The sequence below is a fragment of the Pundamilia nyererei genome, unplaced genomic scaffold (assembly GCF_000239375.1).
Source record: "Pundamilia nyererei isolate P.nyererei 1_Seehausen unplaced genomic scaffold, PunNye1.0 scaffold00092, whole genome shotgun sequence".
Lineage (NCBI taxonomy): Eukaryota > Metazoa > Chordata > Actinopteri > Cichliformes > Cichlidae > Pundamilia > Pundamilia nyererei.
Window position 1 is genome coordinate 1,609,445 of NW_005187493.1, and position 27,033 is coordinate 1,636,477.

At 42.1% G+C, this 27,033-nt stretch overlaps 1 protein-coding gene across 4 annotated transcripts; it reads right to left on the reverse strand.

Moving 5' to 3' along the window:
* Nucleotides 1–1,165: 1,165 nt before the first annotated feature.
* On the reverse strand, nt 1,166–25,554 carry LOC102195985 (RNA-binding motif, single-stranded-interacting protein 2-like). Of its 4 annotated transcripts, none has more exons than XM_013912501.1 (13): nt 25,384–25,554; nt 15,020–15,183; nt 9,669–9,727; nt 8,201–8,292; nt 4,946–5,103; nt 4,714–4,793; nt 4,479–4,588; nt 4,262–4,305; nt 3,973–4,066; nt 3,614–3,664; nt 2,793–2,903; nt 2,588–2,668; nt 1,166–1,442 (listed from the first exon to the last, which is right to left on the reverse strand). In XM_013912501.1, exons 1-13 carry the CDS (start codon nt 25,453–25,455, stop codon nt 1,362–1,364), a joined length of 1,197 nt encoding a protein of 398 aa, XP_013767955.1. In that variant the 5' UTR covers nt 25,456–25,554; the 3' UTR covers nt 1,166–1,361. The 4 variants fall into 4 exon arrangements, with proteins under 4 accessions (XP_013767955.1, XP_013767954.1, XP_013767957.1 ...); XM_013912500.1 differs by having other exon boundaries at nt 15,020–15,186; XM_013912503.1 differs by lacking the exon at nt 25,384–25,554 and adding an exon at nt 25,141–25,248.
* Nucleotides 25,555–27,033: the final 1,479 nt, after the last annotated feature.

The window sequence follows — 27,033 nt, forward strand, 5'->3', positions numbered from 1 at the left end:
TCAGAGCAAACATAAACTTGGTGTCAGATAAAGCCGATGGTGATGACAGTTGGCTCCCGCTGAGGCAGTTTTCAAACCTTGGAGTGATTTATCACCTCGGGAAAATGATCTGTCATATGTTTTCTCCTTTTCTTTCTTTTCACAATCACCGGTTGATGCACCAATGAAGTACCCCAGAGTGAGACGACCACTCGGTGCAAACAGCCTCAGCCGTGCTGCGGCCTGGCGTGAAAATGTTTTTTAGTCACAGCAGCACAATCTTCACTCACCGCATGCCCTGTGTTTTCAACCTCTTTACCATGAGGGTTGCAATTTTGACGCAGCAGAGAAGATCTGGTAACCACTGCGGATAGTTTAAAGTGGGAAGAATGGGGACTTCCAGGGTGGGATCTAAACATGGCAGCAGCAGCCCTGGATGTGGTGCACATGTCCAGGCAAGGATATGACAAACAGCATACAGGCTTATAGCTCATGAAAGTTAGAAATCCAGTATCTAATATCAGATTATAATCTTTCATAAGAGCAACAAAAAAAAGGATTTACAATAAAATAATGTCCAGCTTCGGAAAAGCATGTTCATTTATACACTCTGTGCTTAGTTCAGGCTCCTTCCCCTCGGCTTACTGCATCAACGCGATGTGGCATAGAGGCGATCAGCTTGTAGCACTGCTACAAACAATTACATTTCAAATATTTGATATTTTGCTCTTCAAAGGCTCAATAACTGAGAAACGTTTAACCACATATGTAGGTGGAGTGTACAGAGAATTTCTCAGTTTTAAAGTCCCTAAACAAAGAACAACACTCATAAACATGCCCCCATCCAGAAGCCACAATGACCATCATGTCTTTATTGTGACCATGGTTCAGAGGGCTGGGAAGTTCATCTTGCAACCGGAAAGTTGCCGGTTCGATCCCTAGCTCTGTCTGTCTTGGTTGTTGTGTCCTTGGGCAAGATACTTCACCTACCGCCTACTGGTGATGGCCAGAGGGGCCGATGGCGCGATATGGCAGCCTCGCCCCAGGGCAGCTGTGGCTACAACTGTAACTTGCCTCCACCAGTGTGTGAATGTGAGAATGAATGAATAGTGGAATTGTACAGCGCTTTGAGAGTCTCAAAAAGCGCTATATAAATGTAATCCATTATTATTATTATTTTTCTAGAGTTTTTGATTTGTGGAAACCTCCTTAAAAAAAGTTATTTTAACTTAGTAATATTTTCACCATTGTAATCATCTGTGTCCCTTTTAACCACGACTTGTGTTTTCATTCATGCTCATTACAATTTTGCTAATTAAGCAATTTACAAACGTCCACATATTTGTAATTTGCAGGAAGGAGCGACCTTACCTACCTTAGCTTTACTTGGTGTGTTGGTATGAGTAGTTTGTGTGTTCTGTAGGAGTCTCCATTGCAACCTGCTGCTGCTGGCCACCGTTTTCCTGAGGTAAAAGAAAAGAAAAGAAAAGTCAGGTTTAGCCACTTAATAATTCATAACAACCACACAGATGTTAGCATAAAGGAGACAGACGATATTTTAAAACTCCCTTCCTAATCACATTAAATGCATCTTATCCTTTTGTGTGCATGGACAAAGAGCAAATATTGGATTTAAACTCACAGCCTCCCCCTTTCATGTGCTTTCTGTTGTACTTCATTCATAAATCATCCATTTTCTCATTCACAAGGTCACCTAAGAGGCCACCACTGCTATCACTGAGCTCCATTCAGCAAATGGCTTAAAAACACCCCACAGGTTCAGAGGCCCTACTGCAGAGCACTCTGCCTGGATCTGCCACAATACAGCCCTGGAACACACAGACTGCGCAGTGATGGCCAAAGTAAATAAAGAAAGACATAAAGAAATTGCCAAAGCTTGGTTAGGTAATAGTCTTAAATCTGAGGTTCGCATATGGCTGCATTCAGGTTGTCAAAGGTTACACATGGACTCAGCCCAATGTTGGGCGGAAACAGAAGCAGACACTCCATTTATACAGGTTCTCCCAGCTGGAAATATTCTCTTTGGTTCAAGCAGCAAACACATGTGCTGACCTGGAATAATCAGTCATTCAACAGATAATCAACACGATGAAAGAATTTTTGCTGCTTCTTAAAAGCACTTTTAAGTGGTGCTGTTTACCGAATAAAGCAATAAAATGACAGATGCTTTTCTATATTTCATTATTTGACATATTTAATGAATCAAATATCTGGCAGATTTATGAATGAATAAGGAAAATGAGCAGTTGCAACCTAAACTAGGCACATTTGTTTCACAGATTAAAAAGAAGGCAGGACAGCACTGCTAAGTCATTTTGATCTCAAAAACATCAACAAAATGACTTCACAGACACAGGGACGTACGCCGCAGTTAAAGGTTTAGCTGGTAAATTCGTGATCACTTTAAAAGGGCTCTCGGGATATCGAGTGAATTCAATCAGCCAGCTGGCACCTTTGAACAACCACCTCCATTTCTTTAGCCACGTTCAATTATTAGTTACACAGCATGTCCCACAAAGGAGTTTTCATTTTGAGCCACTTCATGGAAAAACAAAACATCATTAAGACATTAGGAAACGTTTCATACCTCTACTGGGACGCTGGAAGGAGGCACTGGGGTGTACTGGGGGATGTAGGTCCCCTGCATAGTTGTATTGGCCGGAATATACTGTAGGGAAGACAGGGAGGAAAACGAAATCTGTGACTGTGTGTTTAGTATTTCACGCAAATAATCACACTTGTAAATGTCGTTAGTGACGGGGACAGTTGTTTGTGTGTCTGTTGGTACTGACTGTGCCTGTGCTGCCCAGAGACAGGTGGCTTAGTTGCTGGGTGAGAGGTCCCATCATGGATGTGGGCTGGATGGACATGGCATGTTCCATTGTTGGGGTAATAACTGTACCCTGCGAACACACAGAGACACACACCTAAATGCAGTCCCAGAGTGTGACATGTATCACCTAGAAACTACATTTTGTTAAAATGCAGAGGTTAATATTCATCATATTTTATTAATAACACTGGTACACGTTTAATTATTATTATTTTTTTTAAACTGTAGATATCTACTGATGAAACAAAAGCCCTTTCAGGTGTGCATTCCTCTTTAAGTTTTCCACATGGCTTCGGCACGCACCCTGATCCCTTTTCCATAAAAGCTGACCCAGCAGAAGATATTTTTCCTTTCATTTGGTTAATGCAAATCATAGCTGCCACTGGTCAAGTTCAGATAGTGGCAGCAATGCAGCTGATGCTGGGCAGCTACAGATACATTGTCCAGTTTAACATGCAGCGTAATTACAACCACAAAAAAGTATTGAGACTAATTCATGAATGGCGTTCCCTAAAGCAGGTCAATGCTTAAAGCGTACGCTTAAAGATCACAACTATCAGGGATCCAATAAATATTACAGCTTCCTGTGTGACCACTGAGGCCGCTTGTTCCTGTTGATTTCCATGTAACAGAAAGAACTATGTTCTTTTTCATTGCTGTGACACTTTGATTTGTATATCCAGCTTCAAGCGCTTTTTGCATTTACACTTTTGTTTATGCTTTTTTGCCCTGTGGGCCAAGTGAAAAGACCAGAAGGCATTGACCAGAAGGGATACTCACAGCTGGCTGCATGAGGTATGACTGATGGTGCATCCAGGACGGGTTGTGTACCTGTAGAGGCGGGAGTACATCGCAAAATTACTTTTCGATATTTTTCATCTGGTGCTGTCACAGTCCCCTCAGAGCCCTTAATGTGTAAGCTGGCACAAAAAGGTCACAAGAACAGAGACAGGACCTGGATGAAAGCAGCCGTTCTGCATGTTAACTTACATAACGTGACCTTAATGAGGGATTCGGTACAGAAAAGCAACAGAAAAATACATGATTCACTTTCATGCAGATTTTAAAAGCCAGCAGGGCTAAAAATGAACAAACAAAACTACTAATAATTTGAATATAAACAGAGTGAAAAGTCCCACCTGGTATGATGAGACAGGAGAATGCATGTAGGGAGAGAGGGAAGTCTGAGCAATCATTCGATTTGGAGCCAGACTGTAAGGTGAGGAGTAGAAGCTGCCAAACACACAGAGCAACAAGAAGAAAACATGAAGGAAACTGCAACATGTCCACAATTTCCAGCTAATTTAGCAACATATCTGAGTTCCTGCAATGTCCAGCAGAGGGCAGCCTTTTACCAGTCTCTGATTGCTATGTTTATTTTCCTGGAGGGCTGGGACTGTTTTTAGTCAGTCCGTGCATACCACTCACCCATTTTGTAAGGCTGTGGGGTCATACGCAAGCGTCATTCCTCCCTGGGAAAACAAAAAAGGGATTCAGAACCAGTGAGGTCATGCAAACACAGTACGCAGTACGTACTAAAACAGTCTGCTAGCACAGAGTGTGGACGATTAAATTCAAAACTTTCCAGTATGTACTTGATGTGATTTTTCTCCAGAATTTTAGAGGAGAGAAAAAAAGACGTTACCGTATCTCCGTCTCTAGCCCAAGGTCTTCCATTTTGGAGATATTTGCTCTGGTTCTGCCTCTTCTTCTGACCTCCGTCTGCAAACTTACATAATAAGGGCTCTGTGGGCACTGAGAAAGCAACAGGTCAAACAAGAGAGTGAATTCACTGATCACAGTGGGGAAGAAAACACACTCAGCTCCAGCACTTACAACAGTATCAGGTTTCTATAATACAAAAAAAACATTCCACGCACCGGGTATTCCTGGTGGAGTCTTGATGAATTTGCCATTGAAATGCTGAATTATGGCCTCGCACTTCTCCGTGGATTCCATCCTGAAAAACCAGACAGAGTTCAAATTAATCCCTCTCGAGAAGCGCTGTTTGCATTCGGTTGGTCCGTGCCAGAGCTGCACAAATTACATGTAATTGATAACAGAAAATGTGCTCAAGACACGATGGGCCACCATGCGAGGCCACATTCTGACCTGGCAAATCCGACGCCGCGGCTGGTCCCATTAGCATCTCGGAGGATGCGGGTGGAAATGACCTGGCCAAAAGACTTGAGCATGCTCTCCAGCTCTTGCTCATCCATAGACACGGGCAGGTTGGAGATGTAGAGGTTGGTGGGGTCCTGCTCCTGTTGCTATACAGAAAGTGAGAAATGAGAATCCATTCGCTCGTGCATCTTCTTAAGCTTTGAATGAGGAAACGCGGCGCCGACTTTTTATTATTTATCTCAAAGCGACCGTGTCGGTGCAGACGCCGCTGCTTTAATCAAGTATTTACAGTTGCTTAAAGAGTGAAGTTCTCCCGGCTTCAATTTAAATATATATATATTATAGCACACTTTCCTGGCACTCTTGCAAATAGAAAAATGTTCTCACTTTCAAAAATCTTTTTTTCCACACGGCACAAATTTTTGTGTAGGCAGCAGTGCGACCCGTCTTTCCATCAACACCTGCCACTGCACTTGGCAAATTGATTAAATTACATTTGCGTGTCAAGCATAATTTAGTAACAGAACCTGCTGAAATGTTTTTAAGCAATTAGTGACAGACCAATAAAGGGAAACCCTGAATAATCTCTCACCACTTTCTATGTGTCACTGCCACCGCTGAGGAGGATTTGAAAAACCTTGCGTGCACGCTAAAAAAAAAAAAACACTCTGACATTTGCAAAGCATTAATTTGTGCACAGGGGTAGCGAGTCGTGCTTTTTTGGTATAATTTTGACTAATGAAGAGATCTTGATCTGTGAGTAAATTAAGAGGAGAGATCATTTGGTGGCACTACTTGAAAGCGAAACCTTGTGTGACTATGCAGAAGCAGACAGGAAGCCAGGCATGAAGTTAAAGAGTTCACAGAGCAACAGGAGCCTGGCAACCATGAAAAAAAAGAGGCTGGGCTAAAAAACAGGGGAAGGGAAAAAAAAAACGGAGAGCGAAGAAAGAGGGAGGAAATTAATAACTCAAAAGGCTGATATTTTGTTACATAAGGAGGAAACTCGCAGGGTAGGACCTACCCAGGCCTCTGCAGTCATTTGGGCAATTAGAAAGGAGAATGACAGAAAAAGAGTGAAACTAGAAAAGAAGACAGATGGGTGTCTTCTGACTAGCAGGCTGCTCTCTATACCATTTTATCTCCTCTTTTCAGTGCCTGCTGCATGCAATCAAACAGCTCTGAACACCACAAATAATAAAAGCTTTTTAAATTTGGATGGAGAAGAAGCTGTCAGAAGCTGTCAGCGAGCGAGGCAAATCGAGTTACAACTGTTTAGACTGGACTGATCCAAGCAACAACCAGGAGAGGACAGCCAGTACCTCAGATACTTGCCAAGCTGTTCGGGCACATTTGACAGAGGTGGCGATCTGACAATGAAGAATTCCTGAGAACATTTATGGCATTAAAGTATGTCAACAGCTATCTTAAATGTTTTATAGCCTACGTGAGTATCTCCTACTCTAAGCCATCTGGTGGAGAGATAACCTATTTTCTGTGATTGCCGTCATTCCTGCTAACACAGCTATTATGCAACAGAGGAGCAAACCGCAGGGGTCATAGGCCAGCTGACAGTAATGGAATTCAAAGCCATATGACAAAACAAACACAAACAAAAAACTCCACCCCTTTTCCCTTTTTTTGTTTTCCTTTTAGCTCGGCCAGCGCACGCGGCAGACGGTTTGATATTCTAACAATTTTCCTCCTGCTGTATTAAAATGTTGCCGCGCGCAGCTCAGGCGCATGAATGGGATTTGCTGAGGTGTCACCGTGTATTGTCTGTGCCAGGCCTTCACCGAGCCGTGTCTGTTAAGGTGTGTCTGCGCGTTAGCTCGCTTGGGTGTTTGTGTGTCGAGCAGCGTGTGGGTGATGACGTCTGAGTTCAAACAGGGAGGTGCTGAGAAGTAAAAAAGAAAAAACAAAAAAAAACAAACAGAGGGGGTGGGGTGGAGGGGGCTCTATTTTTAACTTTGCCATTGTTTCGCTGCCCCTACACACGCAGCTCCTCTGGGCTTGCAGCCTGGAGGCTGGGGTGGCCCGTTCAGGGACTTAGCACACACTCTAAGGACATCTAGTTCAAGGTGTGGTTCATTGTGTTTGTGAATAACACTGCAGCAGCCATGGTGAAGCTGCTGGCAGGTGAACCTGCCCTTGATATTGATAATACCATTGACTATAGCTCTTTTTTTTTTTTGCTGACCTGAAATACCCACTGACTCTGAGACGGCGGTGTATATTTAGGTTTATATAGTGGTTATCAACACCTCTCACTGAGCACATGCTGTCTGGGTGAGTCAGGTTATGGTGTCCAGTTGCACTTGTCAAGTACAAAGATACGCAGGATTGTATGGCACTCTTACAGAAGCAGCTCAGTGAACTTAGACTCAGGTTTTAGTTGCACTGGACTGTTTCAGGTCAGCTGGCAGTGTGTATCCGTTACAGTTCTCCAGCGCTGCTCTGAGGGAGACCCTGGTGTTACATTGCTGCGGGTCTGTTTGGGTGCAAGATAGAGGGAGGAGGTATTGACGCCGGCGTGGAGTGTACTAAGTGCTGGTGTCTGCCCCAGGCCCAGGCCCAGGCGATGGACAATGCCAGTCCATTGTGCCTGTCCCATTGACAGCGGGTGTAGTGGCACCCTCCCCCCCGGGTTCCTTCAATGGGGAGCCTCAGAGCCAGAGGGATCAGCTTAATGGGCCGACAAGAGTAGCTTTGACTTCAGACACTTGGACAAAGAGTTCAGAACAAGTGCTACAACAGGAGCAGGTTTGTAACATACACAGCACAGAAATGAAGTACGTGAGGGGGAAGGAGACAGGAGGTAGTGCGGAGGACAGTGAAGAAAGAGGCAAAATGAGGATTTGAGAGGAGACCGAACAGAGCGGAGGAACAAGCAATAAAAAATATGATCAGCAAACTGTTTCTGCAGGTCTGGGCTGTGCATCACTGGGACATCTCAGTACACACACACCTCCCTATAGACAAGAGTTTACTTTGAACCCTTTCCAACAGCACAGTCGCTGCCAATTAGGCCACTGCATGTAACAGTTTTTAACCTTTTACATGATAGTGTGTGTACGTGCGCAGCAATGGGGCCATGACTCTTGAGCTGATGGCTCTCGGAAGATCAATACGGGTACAAGACGGGGTGATGGGCTAAACAAGGCATATTTAAATCTAATGGTGGCTGGTAAACTTGGAAGCAACAAGTGGTAGATGGATACAAGATAGTTGGCTAATTCTTACCTTAGCCATCTGAGCCTGGACCCCAGTGGATTTCAGAGCTGTAACAGCTTTCTGTGCTGCTGCTGGACTGTCGAAATCCACAAAGCCATAGCCTGTAAAACAGACAAACTGATGGTAAAAATGCTGTAGCATCAGGAAGTACATGAAAAGATGCCATGCGTTTGCTGAATACAGCACTCTACAAAAGTGTTGAGCCACATTTCTTTACATTTTGCTGGAAAAATGGGAAATGAGTGCAGTGATTCATTGAAATGTGCAAGCAATTCTAACAAGCTTGAAAGTCAGTATTTGGTATGACCACGTTTATTGTTACAAGCTGAATCTGATACGCAAGCTTAAGTAGTCTTCTGTAATAGTTCTTCAGGCTTCTTGAAGGACATCTTCTTTGGATGTCGGCTGCCTTTTGCTTCATTCTCTGTCAAGATCATCCCACAGTGGTTTAATAACGCTGAGGTGTGGGCTCTGGGGAGGCCAATCCATGACTGATAGTGTTCCACTGAGTGTTTTCCATCTAGGCGCGCTTCTACTGCTTTTACAGCGTGTTTGAGATCATTGTCATTAAAACTGAAGCCGTTGCCAATCAGTTGCTTTTCAGATGGTATTGCATGGTGGTTCATAATATGTCTGTACATTCCTGCATTCACAATTCCATCAATATTGACAAGGTCCCCAAGACTACTGGCCTAAAAGCAGCTGCAAACCACGACAGAGCCTCCACCGTGTTTTACAGTGGGCTCCAAAAACTCACTGTTGTACCTCTTTCCTGACCTTGTCTGTACATTATGATGACAATTTGAACCAAACATTTCAAATTTGGATTTATCGTTCCATGAAACTGGTTTGCACTGATTTTCAGTCCAGTTCTGTGTAATGTGGCATACCTCAGCCTTTCCTCCATGTTTCCCTTCCTTAAGAATGGAAGCTTTTCGATAGCCATCCTCCCATTGAGAACATTTGTCTTCAAACTAAAAGATGCACTTTTTGAAACATGTTGGTAGCAGTGTTTTTTATTTGTAAGGTGAACATTCTCCATTTGTGGTTTACATTGCACTTTTTCAAGTTTCGCTACATCTCCAAGAGCAAAGGGTTTGCAGCCAAGTACATGCCTTCTGTGCAAACTATTGGTGACTGTGGCAGTCTGCTACTGACCAAAGCAATCCGGTGAGGTTTTAGGTGGAGCATCCTCTTTGCAACAGATTTTGCTTGTCAGCAGTCAGCAAACTCCAGCAAGCACATGTCAACTGATCTGGAGTCTTTAGAGCTATGTGACTGAGGCCTTATGAGCTACATGGATGTTCCATCTAATTCTGGGCCATACAGAAAAACAGTGTTTTCCTAACCCTTTGACAAATGGCATGCTTCGCCACAGCCAAAGAATGACTGAAAATGACATTCAAAAAAATATGTATATATAATAATAAAAAAAAAACATGACAACCCAGTCTTTGAAAAGATTATTAGAGTTTACCTTTACATTTGTTGGTAGTTTTGTCCAAGATGGCCTTGGTCGACACAATTTTGCCATACCTTCAGGGAAGAGACAAGAACACAGAATACAGGATGAATGAGTGGACAAGGTTACAATGAGGCAACAAGAGGAATCTGCTCCTACCACATGCATGCCAATATTTATAAATTTCCCCTGGCTGCCAGACTACAGGTGTAAACACGAATACAAAATCCTTTGTGCAACCATTTGTGTGCATTTAATGATCTTAAGAGGCACTGAAAACTTCGTCTGACTCCTCCCTCGTGTCTTTGTTCAGGCCGCCGTACAGTAACTCTGTTCCCCGACTTTGTTTTCGAAGACAGGGGACGGCACCCCAGGGCCAAAAACAATTTGTTCCCGGCCTGTCTTTACCAGACACACACACACAGACTAACACACTAACACCTCTCTTCTAAATACAGCTCTGCTTTAGGGTATTTTTGACTTAAATACAGCTTAAACGTCTTGTCACTTGCAACATCAGACTCTCAAACTGGGATATTAATTTTCAGGAAAATGCATTCTCATCCACCCATCTACAAACAAAAGAAGGAATATAGCGTGCGAAACACAAGTTCATGTCTTAACCTGTCATTTCGGTTCACAGCTGTCAACGGAGACGTACAACAAAGGTCAGTCAGTAAAAGATGAAAATCAGTTTCTGCATACATCCAGCCACATAAATATTGATAGTAGGAAAATCACCTTAAAGGCAGCAAATGAGAAGTGTTATGCAACATGCTGAGACTAATGGAATGCAGTGTTGTAAGACGGTGCATCAGCACTACAGTATAATAGACCTGCCCTTGTCTGGTGAATTTACCCAGTGAGAGAGGCTGGTGCTCCTCTGTTTGGGCAACATGGCGTCTGGGCGGAATGTACACTGTAACCTGATGCTTCACCCCTCCAGTTCGCCTTCCTTCCTTCCCACCACGTCCCGCTCTCTCTCTCTGTTTTTCCACCCTCACATGGTAGCACACTGCTGGGTCCTACACTCCGGCCTTGTTTCAGTGCACGTTTAACCACATGACTCAGACCAAGCTTGATGGTCACAACAGAGACGTGGGTAATGACTGGCAATTCAATTTAAAGACATCGCTACTCCTCCACTTTTGTCCTAAATGCAAAGACCAGAAGTTATATAGGAGCAACGTTTATGGCTCCACTCCAGTTACCGCGGTGGGGCATGACTGAATGTTTGCATTGACCTTATTAGCTTATGTCTGTGTGTTAAGTTTGATATTCAAATAAACGTATATATGCATTTCGATTATGATGAATTAAAATAATCTAGAAGCTCCGCTGCACAGTTTATAGTGGTAGAAAAGCTCCTTATTGCAGGCATTAATAATTCATCAGCCATTACCAAATAAACACAGGCTATGTTTATACTGTCCCAGTGTCATCTAACAGCTGCAAAGTGGTTGTTAGGCATGAATGTACACACACCCCTGATATAATGTAACCCATTCAAGCCCAAATGAAGTTTTACAGTTGGACCTCTGGCTTTCACATATGGACACAGTTGATTTTATGGTGGATTTTTGTTAGTATACAAAGCTGAACTGGTGCTGTGCTGTTTACAGCCATTCGAGAAACTGCAGAACGTGTCCAGTGACATTTTCATGTAATTATACTTCAAGTATTTCTATGTTGTGCTGTGTTTTACGTCTACATCACTTTATTCTGGATGCAAATGCCGTACTCTGTACTACAGGACGCTTTGGTTACTTTGAGGCTCCTGTGCAGTTCAACATTTCATTCCTGAACAAATATTCTGATTGCATTTTTTCTACTACTACGATGTTAATGAAGGTGGATAATCACGTTAAGGTAAAGCACCCTTCTGCCATGAAAGCAGCAACCCCACCCACCTGGAGTTCAACCCTTGTGTTTATGAGAGGCAGCCAGTCAAAGGAAGTTGACCTACTGTAATAGGAGGGTGGCCAGCCCAAATCAGCTGATGGCTCAACTTCTCCAAAACACTTTGCAACCCACCTCCGCCTAATCTCCTCCTTTTCATGTTATTCATGCTCTTGCTGACTTAATCAATGTCACGTGCATTGTCAATGAAGCCTGCTATGTTACGTGAAGCATTTGTGGTGGTGCTGCTGCTTTCCCTGCATTACACAGAACAGTCCCACACCGCCAAATAAAAGAAAAATGGCTGCAGAAGTCATTAAATAATCCTATTTTGACAAACACGGACCTAACAGAACTGCAAGTTTCAGACAGCGGACAACCTCAGGGACTGCGCTAAGGATTTCTTTGAACTTTGAATCACACCAGGCTAATCTAGCAAGGTCCATGAATAGAAACAAGGAGCTGGAAATTTGAAATAACCAGTCACCTTTAACTAAAACAGACTTGAAAGCCACTGGTTTCTTTTTATAGCGGTGTCTTTTCACTGATATAAAGCCTCGGAAGTAAAGATGCCGTACACACATTACGCACATCCTTCTGAGACAAATTTCATTAAGTTTATCCACTAGTCTTTTTACAGAAAGCACTTTGTCACCTGTCACCTGATTATGTCAGAACAGTAAGCGTCTGATTATTTAGGAAAAAGCAAAAATGTTTGGCATTTACAAGCAAAGAGCAAAATTTAGATGAGAGATATAAGTGAAGTCTAGGTGAGAATCAAGTCTAAATATTTTTATTATCAATGTGGATTTTATGTCAGTACTCGAGGTATGAATATTGTCCGACTGAAACAACTTTAAGGTGAAATAAATGTGAGTTTGACCTTGAATTGTACTTAACTATCATTTATCTAGAAACCAAAGGTCTTTAGTGGCATTGCTGTGAGTTCATTAGGCACAATGAAACTACTATGTTTGTTGTATGGACAATAGAAATGTGCTTAAATAAAAACTGGTTAACCTGATGTTAGGTATCTCTATTTTTTCTGGTTTCGATCTGATGCCTTTAAACTAAAGAAATCTAAAAAACTCACTTAAGACTTACTGATCACTGAGTTATAATTAGAACCAAAGACAAAAATAAAAGCTGTCATTTATGACTTCCCCAACAACAATGCTATGAGTTTAAAAGGTCAACGGGCACTGACTGTGTGACCCTGCGCTTACCTCGGCTCCTCTGCAGGAGAACACCAACCAAGCACACTATGGAGCCCGAAGGGGCCTAAAAGACAGCCCTAACCCATATATGGTCATCTGACATTCTTTCCCAGCAGGCCATGCTACTTTTTTCCCCGCTCATTTAAGTTTCTCCTTCAACAGTAGCCCTCCCACCCTCCTCTAAAGTCTCCGTCCTCTTTCCACTTCTCTGCCAATCCACAATGGCTTCTCTGTAAATCTCTTTAACACTCAAACTTCCTGTGTTTCACATCTGCACATTTCTGATCTTCTTAGATTGCTCACACACACGACAATTCATGAGTGTGTGTATGTGTGTGTGTGGTCACAAGCCAAGTAAATTCTCCCTGTGGATTTTAATACTTCTGATACTTTTCTCTGTATGGGCAGGATGATTAAAATCAAAGTTTTAAAGATGGATGGTCTATGATGTTGGAAATATGACCGGGCATTTTTAAATTAGAAGTTGTGTAAGCTTCTTCACAGGGATGTGCTTTTACTGTGAAAGAGCCCTGATGGATGTGGGGCTGAAGTTCACTTCGTATTGCTTGACGTACAGCACTCACTTGCAGCAGCCAAAAACCAGTTTGGGTGTTTAACTGCATGCTTGTCTGTAAAGCTAACTACACTGGCTAGGCTGTTTGTTTCCAGGTGTACAAGTCTGGCATCACTGAGTTTAAATGAGGAAATATTGTAAGTTTCTTTTCTTTATCTCAGCACCTATCCCATCAAGATTAATTCAACTGACTTTAGTTGTGATAAGACTCACCCCTATCACAACTAACATAAGACAGGCATTTTTAAGTGCTTCATAAACCCAAACTAAGGTTACACCTTGGTATATATGAGCGCACCACCATAACTCCAACAGTCAGAATATGTTGGTTTAGGTTAGGATAAACTTAGCTTAGCAGCTAACCTGATTCTGTTTAAAGGCCAGAAGTAGCAGCACCTCAAAGGCCCCAATCAGCATTCAATACACATGTGTGTCCACTAGCACCGACAGATAAGTCTCGGTTTCTTCATTGTTATGAGAGGAACATGTGCAATGAAGAAAATTCAACCTGAAAGGCGTGCACCACGCATTCACTGTCAGCACGCACACACGTGGCCAATGGGACGGACTGTTACATACATGAGATTAAGTCTGGGGCTTCATCTACCACTGCAAGACTTAGATGCAAACACAGCATGTCAGCTAAAGGAATCAGAGAAACGTTGCAGGATGTTCTCTAATGTGTTTGCAGCTTCTTATCTCACACAAAGCAGCAAAAGTCCTTTATCACTGCACACGTTCAAACACAGCATCTACACCTAATGTAAGCCCCACACCAACCTAAGGAAAACTCTCAACTGAACTGTGTAGACGTTGTATTGCAAATCATACTGTCATCTAATCATCACACAGTAGAACAGTGTTATTGCATATCACAGATTGTAGTAGGTCTTCTGTCTACATACAGAAACAAACAAGAATTTGCATAGTGCATCTAGTTTACGATGGCTACAGTGAAAATTAGACTCTGGAAAAAATGTGAAGTTGTTTGCCAAAAAGTCTCCATTGTGTAACCATTTTTAGTTCTCTGTGTGTGTAAAATCAAAGCCTGTATTTAAAAGATGGAGGTAGCCTCCACATCTGGAAAAGGAAGCCAGTGAAGAAGTGCTGTCTTTCTAAGGTCCAGCAGGTGGCTGCAAAAAGAAGTCTGGTTGTTTAACACCCCGTGGCTGTCAAATAGCACTTTCCTGATGGGCTTATGGTCTCCGTCAGTAGTTTCCATTTATACTGAAAACAGCACAATGTTCCTTTTGTCTTTTTTTTTTTTGGTCAACAGTAGGATTGTGAAGGTGGTTTTAGTGCCTCAGCTTCACAGTCAGATCTATCTAGGACTCGTGACTGGTTACAAAAAGCTAGAACGGCACACTCGGCTCGAAACTTGAAACAGAACTTAGCTTATCAATCAGTGATGTCACTGTGGTCACGTCTAATCCTTTATATACAGTGTTTTTGGTAGGCGAGGATTTCATAGATGGAATAAAGGCAAGCTAGATTGTTCCTTCATCCAGTGTTCATGTTTTCCAAAGCTAACCCCAGCCGACCTATAGTTTTATGTTCCACTTGACGATAGATAGATGGTAACTCAAAAAATGAGAAAGAGGATGATTTTATAACTTTATAAAAATTCGACTTGCTGTGCTACGTACAAAATAACCAAAAGTTAAAAAATGACTTACGGTTGGCAGAGCTTGACCAGATCTTGGTCCGTGGTCCCCGGATGGAGGCCGCGAATATACAGATTGGTTTTGCTCAGCTGTTCCCCTCCACCGCCACTGCTGTTGCTACTACTGTTGGTGTTGGGACTGGGGGGTGCCATCTGGTGGCCGGAGGACACATAGGTCTGCTGCAGCAAGAAAGAAACATACCGATTATTTTACTGTGCACAAACATTTATAGGAAAAAACATCGTTGATATTCTCAAACGCCAGCAGAAACTACACAAGTACGCTGAAGTTTTTATTAAAAGTGTGAAAATTCAAAGGCGTGTTTAGAGATGTGGAGAAATGGAAAGTAATCCTGCATGAAACAGATGATTATGTGGGAGCTGCGAAAAGTGATATCACACAGCCCTCATGTCAACACTCACCAATAGCGCTTTCTGAGGGGAATGTGGGGCCTCTTGGCCGACTGCTCCACACATAGGGAAAAGGGGCCTCTTATGCTTTCTCAATGTTGGGTAACCTTTTTTTTTTAACTTCTGGAACCACACAAAAAAATCCTGTGGTGCAAAAACCAAAGACCTAAAGATCTCAGACCAACATTTAGTTAGTCTCATGATGCAGAAATAAATAATAGCCTTGATGTTAACAATGTCTACTTTGTAGTGCGACTCGCTGCCTCGTGTTACCTCAAATGAAAAAAAGCAGATACGTCAAAAACGAGACACTGACAACGCTGCATTTATTTTCGCTCCCGAAACTCGCTGAAGTCTTCACTTTAACAGTGTAATCTTTTCCCCTCTCAAACAGTCATTAAGGTTAAAGGGTTAACAAGATCCCGAGCGGCTAGATGCAAAAACAGGGATCAGCTTAATCCACGATAATTATGAGTCTGAGAACCCCATCGGCTGATGTCTGATGACAGATATGTGGTTACAGAAATGACTCGAATCTAAACAGAAACAAGGAGAATTTAAAGAGATTAATAAACTTGGAGTTTATCACTTTATTAAAAAATAAGAACAAACATGCTCATGAGCCAAACATTTGACATTTACTTCCACTATTATCTTATTTTGGTTTGTTTTCTACAAGGATGCAGTGGCAGTGAATTCTGCTTGTAAACTAATGGATGACTCACAGCTAGGACCATGAAACGGATGTTGTGCAACAAAAAGTGCATCATCTAATCTCTCTGTGGGACCGTGGCTCTCCTTGGAGATATCAAACAAAAAGATTGTGTAACTGTGCAGATGCTTTCATTTTAATGGAATAAATATGATGTTATTATCGCTTTGCCAGTGAAGAAAGAAAAGAAAAAACTTCTCCTTTCAGGAATAGATCTGGTAGCTTTTTTCCAAACATGACTGGGGAAATAAACACAGAGCGCACCAGCTTCACCAGAACAGGCAAAACTGGCTGTCTGCAGTGAGAAAATGACTTCAATCGCATTCATTTAACAGTCCAATTTCTTTAACTTGCTGTTGTATAGGAACGAATTAGATTAAGCATGCTTTCTAAATAAGCTCAGCAGGGTGCTTCTGTGAAGCTGGGCAGGAGGACAATGGGTTTATTTCACGACAGAGGAATAAAAAGGGCTCGCCGATCAATCTGGTCGTGTTTAAAAAAGGCCCAGCAGGACGACACGGTCGCACCGGGATCACCGACAGCATCGCTCAATTCTGCTAATTAGACAGTATCCATAAGGGCGTGAGGTCCCTTTAAGACAGGCCTTCTGACCTCTACTTTGCCCACAGCTTTCACACAGCAATAACCCCCTACTCCACCACCAACTTAAGCTTGAATGTAGACTTTTTTCATGACAGGTAGATGAGATGGAAGCACAGCCTCCCTTTTGTCCATTTTCGTTGTATCTTTTATTCCAGGGATATTCAAACATGTTTGAAGTGTGTTAGACTTCTGCCTACAGGAGTCGTCCTATATCATCAGAGTGAAATTCTTGATGAATATGTTTTGCAGGCAGCTAATTTGTGAATGAAAGAAGAGGACAGCAGAGGCCTATAATCTCATTCAAACTCTCTTTACCAAAAAGCCAAGTCTCATTCAGTGAGCGTATCACTGCAACAACACCCCTTAAATCACAGGTCTGCAGTCACACGGCTAACTACGCACACATACCGCTGAAGCGTTGTTAAGGCTAAAAATGTGCACAGAGAGCTGCATAAAAGTTCATATTAACAATCGGACAGAGACGACTGACGCTCAGAAGCAAATCTCTGTCAGGCTTTCAGAAATTTCTCTTTATTGCAAAAAGCTTTAAATTCCCGGTGCTGTAACTATGCAGTTGATGCTCGGTCACGTTATAGTGGTGACGTGTAATCTTTCTCTCGGGTCCTACATTAAAGTGTGCGGGTACATTGTTATAGAAGCAAAAAATATTAAACTGAAAAATAAAAAAGTTTTAAAAAAAAGTCTCCACCCCCAACGGTTGGTAATTAGCTTTCACGTTATTGCAGTAATCATATTTTGTAGTCCTGACGCTGCATTTCTCCTTCTCTGTGAGACTGGAAATATAAATAGATTATTTTAAGGACCAAAGATAAAAATCAAGAACATTTCTATAAATAAAACCATTTCCTCTATTTTTATGCAAACCTGTATGAAGACTCTGACGCTGGAAGGAAGTGTCTATTTTAAATATAGCGTACTGCAAGCATTTAACCCTGCCTTTAATCTTTAACAATATCGAAGACGTACCCCCGCATTTTATGTGTTGTATTAAACTCTCAGAGGCGATTCACGCACAGGAACAGCTCACTGGCTTAAGTGAGACATCTTACCTAATTGAATCGCATGTCTAACGGTTTAATTGTATCAGAAATATCCTCCACCAACACACTGAAGACATTTGACACGAGGTGTCACATGAGTGCACCTTCTTCAACCGTCCTTTAAGTCTCACGCCACCTCTGCTTTTATTTTATTTTTTAAAATCTCAGCCTCTCAAGCTGACTCACACAAGTCCATGGACTTCCTGGTTGCGGGGGGGTTTGCCCACCTCCCCATGTCCTGCTGGCAAGAAAGAGCCATGACTGCCTGTGTATGGCAGCCGACTTCTATGCTAATGCACAGATTAACTAAATGAGGACACAGCTTCCAGCGTGTATAGAATTACACTGCTGAGCTGCCGCTTTACATCCGCCTCTCTTTAGGACCGACCAGAGCAATGAGTCATGGGAATTCAAAACCTACGATCCTTCTGAAGCATTAACAAACCTTCCGGAAGAGTTATCCGATGTGTGTAACCACATCTTTTCTTCTTTGCCATGTTGATAAAAACCATACAACCAAAAATGTAACACTTCATTATACACCCAACGGAACGCTCCGTCCCAGAAAACAAAAGTGCTAATAATCATAAAAACATAAAGCAGGTATCTTTAAAAAGGTTAAACAGTCTGTACGTGTTAGCGGAGGATAAGAACAGGACTGTACGTCTCATAAAGTGGTGAGTGACAGTATGGCAGTAGGCAGGAAATGCTGTGTGTCTGCTCCTGATCTTATCACACAGCCTTCTAAATGAGGAGCTCTGCATTCCAACCAGGTGACAGGGACACCAAACTCACGTCCAGACTCGTTCCTGAATCCTCCTTCCTTTCAGTCTGCAACGCTCCCCTTCCTTTCGTCTCTTTGTAGGCACCTATTAATCTTGGAATTGTCTGTCTCTTATTGTCGCTGATCACACCTATGTGCGCACGCACAGGCCAAATGCACATGCCTGCGTGGCTTTCAAGCCGGGTCAGGTGGCAAAGGATGGAGAGCTTGCAAACGGATACTCTCAAACACTGGGCCAGAGCTCAGCTAGAGATCTAACAAAATGTGAGACAGAGAGAGAGCGTCTGGCATCGGCGCAGGCCTCGGCATTGGATTTCTGACAGCTGTGCTTTCTCCAAGGACTCTGTCTCCCTCTCTACCTGTTCACCTTGGCCGGTTCATGCGGCTGGCACTCCGGCCAGGGACTGATCCAAAACATCTGACACATTAAACAAAGAGACAGATAAACATATACCTGGCATGCAACCAGGAGGACAAAGGTGGCTGTACAGAAAAGTTCAAAGAAAAAAAAACAAAACTCGCTGCAGCAAAACAGCTGGTTTTTTTACGCACAACCGTGTGGAGTCGTTTCTGATACCTTTTTCAGTAGTGTCTGATATAAAGGATTGGCTGATTTCAATACAATATAAATAATCCTGATTCATATTCCTCGATCTGCGTCAGAACACACGTGCATTCCTGTTTAAATAAAAAGGTTTCCAGTTGAAACGCATTCATTTAATTGATTATTGGTACCCACTAAAATCGTGGTATCGTGACATCCCTAATCCCTGCCAATATTTACTTTAATCTTTGTCTTTATCCTTCATTTAGGGATGGGCAAGTCATATACTGTGGGTTTTTAAGAGATTATTTGCCTGAAAACAGCTGCCTACTGCTTGCTGAAAATAGGATTAATGAAAGCAACAAGACTCCACAACAAAGTAAATGTGTGGGCTGTAAAAAGTACCCAAATAATAATAAGTATCATTTTAAAAAACCAGCCACCCAATATGTTTTTTCCCCTCATTCAGACTTCAAAAAACAATTGATCAGTGGAAACTAAAGCCTTTGGGTGTAGCTATTTTCTAGCATTAGCATGTCGGTGTTTGAGCAGCAACGATGTTAACGTTAATATGCATTAAAGTGTTTGTGTCGGGGCACACAGTGTAGAACTTTGTTGTGTCAGTGAGACGGTTACACAGATGACTGGCAGCCAAGCAAACCGCAGCTTTCAGGCCCTCATTTAATGTGATTGCATGGAATGTATTTATGAAGCAGCGAGACATGTACCCAAAAAATTTTAATACAAATTGAGCCATGTTTGTGTGCGATGAAACTGTGAATTAAGCTTGAGACAGCCACCTGCTTTCTACCTCCTAGACATCAGCTGTTTTCAGTTCCTGTCACAGTGACAGGAAAATATGACATGAACGAGGACATGAATCATGTTTGACACGGCGCACAGTTGTAATGTATCAAAATGAATCCTAGTGAACATTTAGTTCGCTCTACCTTCTTTCTAGTAAAAAAGAAAAGAAAACCCCAACACAGCTGTGTGGCAAAAATATTTCTTTGCACTGTGATTTCACGCTCTCAGTCCAGGTGTGCACAGTTGTGGCTAGCAAAATCTTCACAGTGGTTCTGCTCACTGCTGAGATCACCCATGTTTATTAAGATAACAGCTAATCCACCTTAAAGAGAAAAAAAAAGCTTGTATCACCTCTTTTTCATACTACATGCTATAAATAGTCAGGTCAGTCCTTAAGCTGCAAATTAAAACAAATGAGGTGTGTAAGGCATATATTATTCTAATTTTATTTTCTAAATTACCTTGCCTGCAGTATGGGGGGGCAAATACTGCTCATTTACAACAAATAAACACTGAACAGTGTATATGGGTGCTATAAAGTGCTTGACTCAATAAGCTAAACACAAGCTCGCTATGCTGCACCAATTAACTTACTGTTTAAAGATGTTCTAATTATCATATGAAAGCATGATTACATGTCACTTTGTTATCCCGACTAACCCCAATCACTGTTTCCTTTATTTCTCCCAGAGTTACTGAGGCTTTCCATTTATTCTTTAACTCTAAGGCATTATTTTTATTTACTTTTTTACAATTACACTGTACAACAGCCATCAAACAAAGAGCTCGCTTAATGGAAAGGACTTTTTATTCACTATAATACACAAATACAGTTTAACAATTTAGTTTGGCTTAGATTTTTTAAATATTTTAGAAATCTTTCAATAAAAAAATGTAAAACTAGATATTTTATTTAATTTATTACGCAAATAATAAACTGAAGTCATGTTGTTATAGCCACATTTGAGCTAGCGTACTGGAGTCAGTCAGAAATTAATGAAGTGTAACATTCAACCACTAAAACTAATTCTTCTGTTTAGGAATGTAAGTAAATAAATGTAATACGTCATCCTAATATAACAATAATAATGATCTTTACATTTTTTTCTGCTCTTTGCTTGTAAAACAGTACATGGATCCATGGATAACAGCAATAATTAGATTTTAGCATTGAAAAAAATAATTTTATTTCAAAGAACTTGGAGATATTGGTGCATTAAATATTACAGCAATGTAAAAATGGCAGCTGTGGCATAAACCTTCCATCGGATGCTGGTCTGCATATGTTTTATTGCTTTAGTGCATTTAGTGCAATCATTTGGGGAATTTTGAGCAGGTCAACTATTTTCCGCGTGCGACTAAAACCTCCACAGTCACGTTAAGGAGAGAACACGCCGTACCAAACAAAATCAAACTTCTTAAATGACCCAGTTTACTCTGAGCACGATGTTACAGTGAGAGAGGTTTTCTTTAAACATCAGTGCTGCAAAGTAAAATCAGTTGCCAGCACAGGCATTTAATAAACATCTGTCTGGAAGTCTTAGCATAACTTTCTGACATCAACTCTTATCAAGGAGTAACGTGACAAAACTAAACATGCCCACTTAAATGTTGCTGGTTTACATAATGCTTGAATTCAGGAATGAATACTTGTGAAAGCGTTTGGAGTTCATGTGTAAAAGGATCAAACTACCGAGTCAGAAATGGATTCGAGACTTCACATCTGCTTATTTTCCATCAATGGCCTTTTTAGAGCAAACCTTTCTATCTGTGTGTGAATTTAATGCTCCAGTCAATGTGCTTTATTGATTTCTTTGATTTCTTTTCATATACATAGCTGTGCTTTGACTTAGCAGAGTCAATGTTGAGGCATCCACAGCTTTAAATCACAGCACTAAGCTGACATCTGTTGAAAAGGTCTCCAGCCAAGAGGGAAACAAAAATGTGAAAGACAAGTACAAAAAAAAAAAAACCACGCCATTCGATGCCGCCCTGACTGAGTCTCACCATACCTTAAGAAGCGACGAGCCGCCTCCTGTTATGTTTCCATGCAGGAAGCTTTACACGGAAACCGACCAAATTTGATTTGAGAACATTAATTCAATTTATTTGAAGGAGGAAATGAGGTGCTGAGTCAGGGGAGGAGCAGCAGCCTTTAAGCACGACAGTAACCGAATGGCATTTAGCAGTCGCTAAGTCAGTCTCAGTAATCACCGTGCTCACACAAAGAGCGCTTTTCTCACCCCTGTGAATGGGTTTATTTCTCATTCTGTTTTTTATTCGATGCACTTGTATAGCTCAGGTACGGCAAAATGTGAGCAAGGGACCAAAAGAATGAAAGGAGGTGCGCGGAAACAAAACACAGGAACTTGACCCCTCTGTGAACTTTGGCTCCCCAACATAGAGGAGCTTGATACTACTAAAGCAACTGAGGGGTAAATGTTTTGCCTATGCCTTAAGCTTCTTTTACATGTTGCTTTATGCCTTTTCACCTTAATTATTCCTTTGAGAAGTCTGAAACTAATCATTATGCACTGAAAACACAGATAAGCAAATTCAAATCAACTGAGTATCACACGTTTAATTCAGATGCAAATATATTAACTAAAAGAAGTGCCGATACTTATATTTGAAAACAAATTTGACTAATATTTAATGCTGATGTGTATTTTATGTGTATTTCATGAAAATCTAAGTAGAGATGAGAGCAACACTCGTGAAGCGTGCTAGGACTGTACATGTCGCATGAGTTGACCACAGGAGAACATTTCCCTGTTGTCAGCACACGTTTCATCTGAGTCAGGCACAACTAGTAAATAAATAACTACACATAACAAAATTTTATACAATTATTTAATGGTGCAAGCGTCAGAAAGAAAAAAAATATCATCAATCAATCAATTTATGAGACTAATGGATGTTTAATATCATCAGTTATCGGTGTCCATCTTAAAAAGCCAACATGGGTTGGACTTCTCCAGAGTATTCCAGCTCTTTATCAAATCATCTTTGGACCCTTTTTTTGAAAACAACACTTAATGCAACAGATAAACAAAGGCACCCGGCAAAGGCAGATGTCATATTTAGCTTTCATTATACTCAGCAAGTAGAGACCCGACAACCAAACAGACAAGCCTGTGTGTCACAAAAAATTGGTGGACATGCAGGCATCCACATGGACTTTCGCACCCACTGTCTGATGATGAAATTTAAGTCACTTTGAGCCAAGTGGACCGTAGCGGACTCGCAGAAGCAAAAGATATAATCAAGGCCTTTTATTTGGAGTCTGCAAGGGAAAAATCAGCTGACATTTATGATCTGGTGAAAGCTTGTGTTAAACTTATCGAACGCAACAATTTCCTGATTACCAGCATTGTAAGTGATGTGGGGGGTTTGTGGCTCAAGAGTTGGGAGTTCGCCTTGTAATCGGAAGGTTGCCGGTTCGAGCCCCGGCTTGGACAGTCTCGGTCGTTGTGTCCTTGGGCAAGACACTTCACCCATTGCCTACTGGTGGTGGTCAGAGGGCCCGGTGGCGCCAGTGTCCGGCAGCCTCGCCTCTGTCAGTGCGCCCCAGGGCGGCTGTGGCTACAATGTAGCTTGCCATCACCAGTGTGTGAATGTGTGGGTGAATGGATATGTAAAGCGCATTGGGGTCCTTAGGGACTAGTAAAGCGCTATATAAATACAGGCCATTTACCAAGAAAATCAGATTAAAAAACACCAATCATATAGTTTTTGAAACATCAACACACATGAGAAAATTTAGTCTTAATTTGCCAGTGCACATTTTGAAACATCTGAATTCTTTTGAGAAAGAAAGTGGAAAATCTAAATAGTGTTGGCAATTCCCACAAGAATTTAGCACATCACCAAAATATCTGCTTATGCACGCAATGAATTAAATACTGCCACATGATCTGTTGTGTACATGTATGTCACTAGAAGACCAAATTAAATAAATGAAACTGAAAGTGCTGACATGCACACACTCCACTGCTCACACTTGTGTACTTCCTTAAAAATTTTTTTGACAGTATCTCTTAGTCCCCAGTGGTGTTAAACAAATGTAAAAAATAAAGTGGGTGTTGATAGTTTAGAGAATGAACCATTTGTCAGAAACAATATAAAACCCAACCTAGTAACAGCAGTGAATTTAAAAGTCTATTCAGTAACAACCCAGTGCCACTGCATCAAAAACAAATCGCTAATTGAGTTTGAGCCTGCACAACCCAAACATTTTAAGCTATTTGCCCCAGACAAGCGCAAGTGTTGACATCAGATCTGGTAGGATGAGCAGTCCGCGATCACAGAGAGACAATATGTCAATACACATTTTCAAAATGCCATTCGGGGTTCAGGAGCTCACAGCAACACGCTCAGTGAAATGCAGGAATATCAGCAGGAGATGAAAAACCACTGTTACTCTACTGGATGGAGAAAAAAAATCACAACACGATGCCTTCACGTTCAAAGGAAAAGCTTTTACCGTCACTTAGAAGTCATTAGGGTCCACAGGGAGAGGTCTGCGTGACTAAACAAAAACACCACTCTGGAATATGGATTATAGGAAGCGAAAAGTTCTCGAAAAGTAGCTTTGCTACTTCACTGTATCGAGACACTTTTGCTCATTTTTAAATGGCTTCTGTTACGGTGTATAGTGTACTACTCGAAGCAGAGTAGTCAGGCTACATTTTCCCTCACGTAGTGGTTACAAAAAGTGACAATGTCAACAGTGAACGCAACAGAGAGAGCGCGATTCATAATTCTGGGAATGTAGTCATCGGGGTCTGGTGGGATTTTTCAAGGGGTGGGGCATATTCCGCTTTCTGATGGGAAACGAGGGAAAGAGGGGAAAAAAACTTTGCTAACTTACGCGGCGGCGGAGACAATGAAGACCTGATTTAACACCAGATACTTGTGTCCGGAGCTCTCTCACGGAGGAAGAGGCAGAATTCATTTTGTAACATGTTCCCTCTCAGCCTGCGTTTCTCCCTACCCCCACTTCCACAAACACCATCCAGGCACTGACGCGCTATCCCAGCACCGTACAGTAAACCACAAAAGTTGCTCCCCACCACTGACTTTTCTCAAATGAGTGAGCAGAGCCATAATCGACATCCCCCGCTTGTAGTACCCGCACACAAATACTACTAAATAAAACAGCCAGGCGTCCAGCGTGACAGGGACCGAGCGGTAGAAGGAAATTTCCCACCTTGACACACACCACGGAGCGGGCCTGCTCTTTAAGCTGAATATTTGACTCCACGAAGTCTGAAGTTAAATTCAGCTCGTTTAGCTTCTCAAGGACACTGCAGCTCACTGTCACAAACCCTCTCTCTCTCTCTCTATCTCGCTCTCTCTCTCTCTCTCTTTTTTTTTGGTCGCGACAGACGCAGGCGTGTTGCCCTGCAGGGCGAACAAGCCGAAAATTGGGGAAAATCCCGAAAGCGTTTACCTTTTTGCTGTTTCTGCTGTTATAGCCGTTGTATGGGTTGATTCCTGCCCTTGGCGATACGGAGAGCAGCATTTTTCTCGGCGCTATGTCCGGAGCGGCGAGCACAGCCCAGGCTGCCAGCTGACGTCAGCAGCTGGGGAAGTGAGAGCCTGGAGTCCCGCTGCTCGACGGCGAGTGGTGCTGCTGCTGCGGCAGGACAGCCCCCCCTCACCTCCCCCACCTGCCCCTCACTGCTGGCCCCTGAGATCCTTCGGGGGTCCTTCACGCGCGCCTTTAGGGGTCCGCACAGAAGAAGGGCTTTACCTCAGATTCATTCACTCAGCAGGGGGATTTCGAGTACAAATCACCAGACAAGAAGAGTCTCACAAAATTAGCTTTGTCGGAGCAGAACACTTAAACAAAAAAGCCATCAAAGTTACAGTGTGCTTTTGTCTGAAGGTCCTCGATTCACTCTTGACTTCACAGGCATTCACCTTCTTCAGAATTCTCATTCACTTTTAAAAGCATTGACTTATAATAAGGGTTCTCGATCTTTTGATGACTGGGTGGTAATTAAGGAAGCCAGCAAATGACTGAGGCCAGATAGGAAATGCACTATGCATCTTTCATCTGTGAATTATTGACAAAGTTAAAAACATCCTGTCTCAGAGTGATCCTGACAAACTAGTCCATGCATGTGTTAGCCATCACTTGATCCAAAACCCTAAGTGGGACTATGAGAGAGCACATTTCTGCTACATTAGTTTCTTCTCATGGACTCCTTGTTAAATCCAGGACTGAATTTAAAATGAATCCTGAATGATAATATCCCAATGATAGCTTTAAGACCTTGCAAAACCATGTCATCCCAACAGAGCACTTCTCGCTCAGTCTGCAGCCTTACCTAGACTTTCTGAAAGTAGAATGGGAGGCAGAGTCTTCAGCTATCGGGGCCCTCTCCCGTGCAACAGCTCCCAGTTTGGTATCAGGAGACAGACACCCTCTCTGCTTTTAAGTGTTGGCTTCAAGTTTTCCTCTTTTGATGATGCTTATAGTTAGGACTGGATCAGGTGAAGCTTAACCAGGCTGCAGAGGGGCACACATGGTGCACTGAGCATTTCTTGTTCTCATCTCACCTCTTTTCCCTCTGTGTTTTTATATTATTATCTTTTGTCTACCCTCTCCTTTAGTTTGTAGTTTTTCTGTTACACACATCTTCCAGAAATATCTACTTTCACCTATTTTTAGCCTATATATAATTTATACTACATTATTCTCCTCATTTTAACAACAGAGACAAAGATCTAAACTTTAAGTTTTGCGAGAGGTGCCATACAGAAGACAATAAAAGCGTAGTAGAAAAGCAGAGGCCATCATTTATTTATCTTAGATGTAAGAAATTCATAACACCTCCACATCCTTTTAACCCACCTGAAGGGTTGGCTATTTCCCGTGGGTGTTTTTTGTGCTGTCTCTCTGTGCTCTCTTTTCCCTCACCCCCTTAACCAATTGTGGACGATGGCTGACCCTGATTCTGGTTCTGCTGGAGGTTTCTTCCTGTTTAAAGGGAGTTTTTTCTTCCCACTGTCACCAAGTGCTTGGTCATATGGGGACATGTGATTTTTGAGGTTTTCTCTTTAATATTGTAGGGTCTTTTTCTTTCACTATAAA

Coding starts and splice junctions, on each gene's coding strand:
- LOC102195985 (XM_013912500.1), bottom strand. CDS start 25,455: ATGCTGCTCTCCGTATCGCCAAGGGCAGGAATCAACCCATACAACGGC. Junction 4,067..4,261: donor CCCACAGCCTTACAAAATGG/GTGAGTGGTATG, acceptor TGTGTTTGGCAG/CTTCTACTCCTCACCTTACA. Junction 3,665..3,972: donor CTCCTGTCTCATCATACCAG/GTGGGACTTTTC, acceptor CCGCCTCTACAG/GTACACAACCCGTCCTGGAT.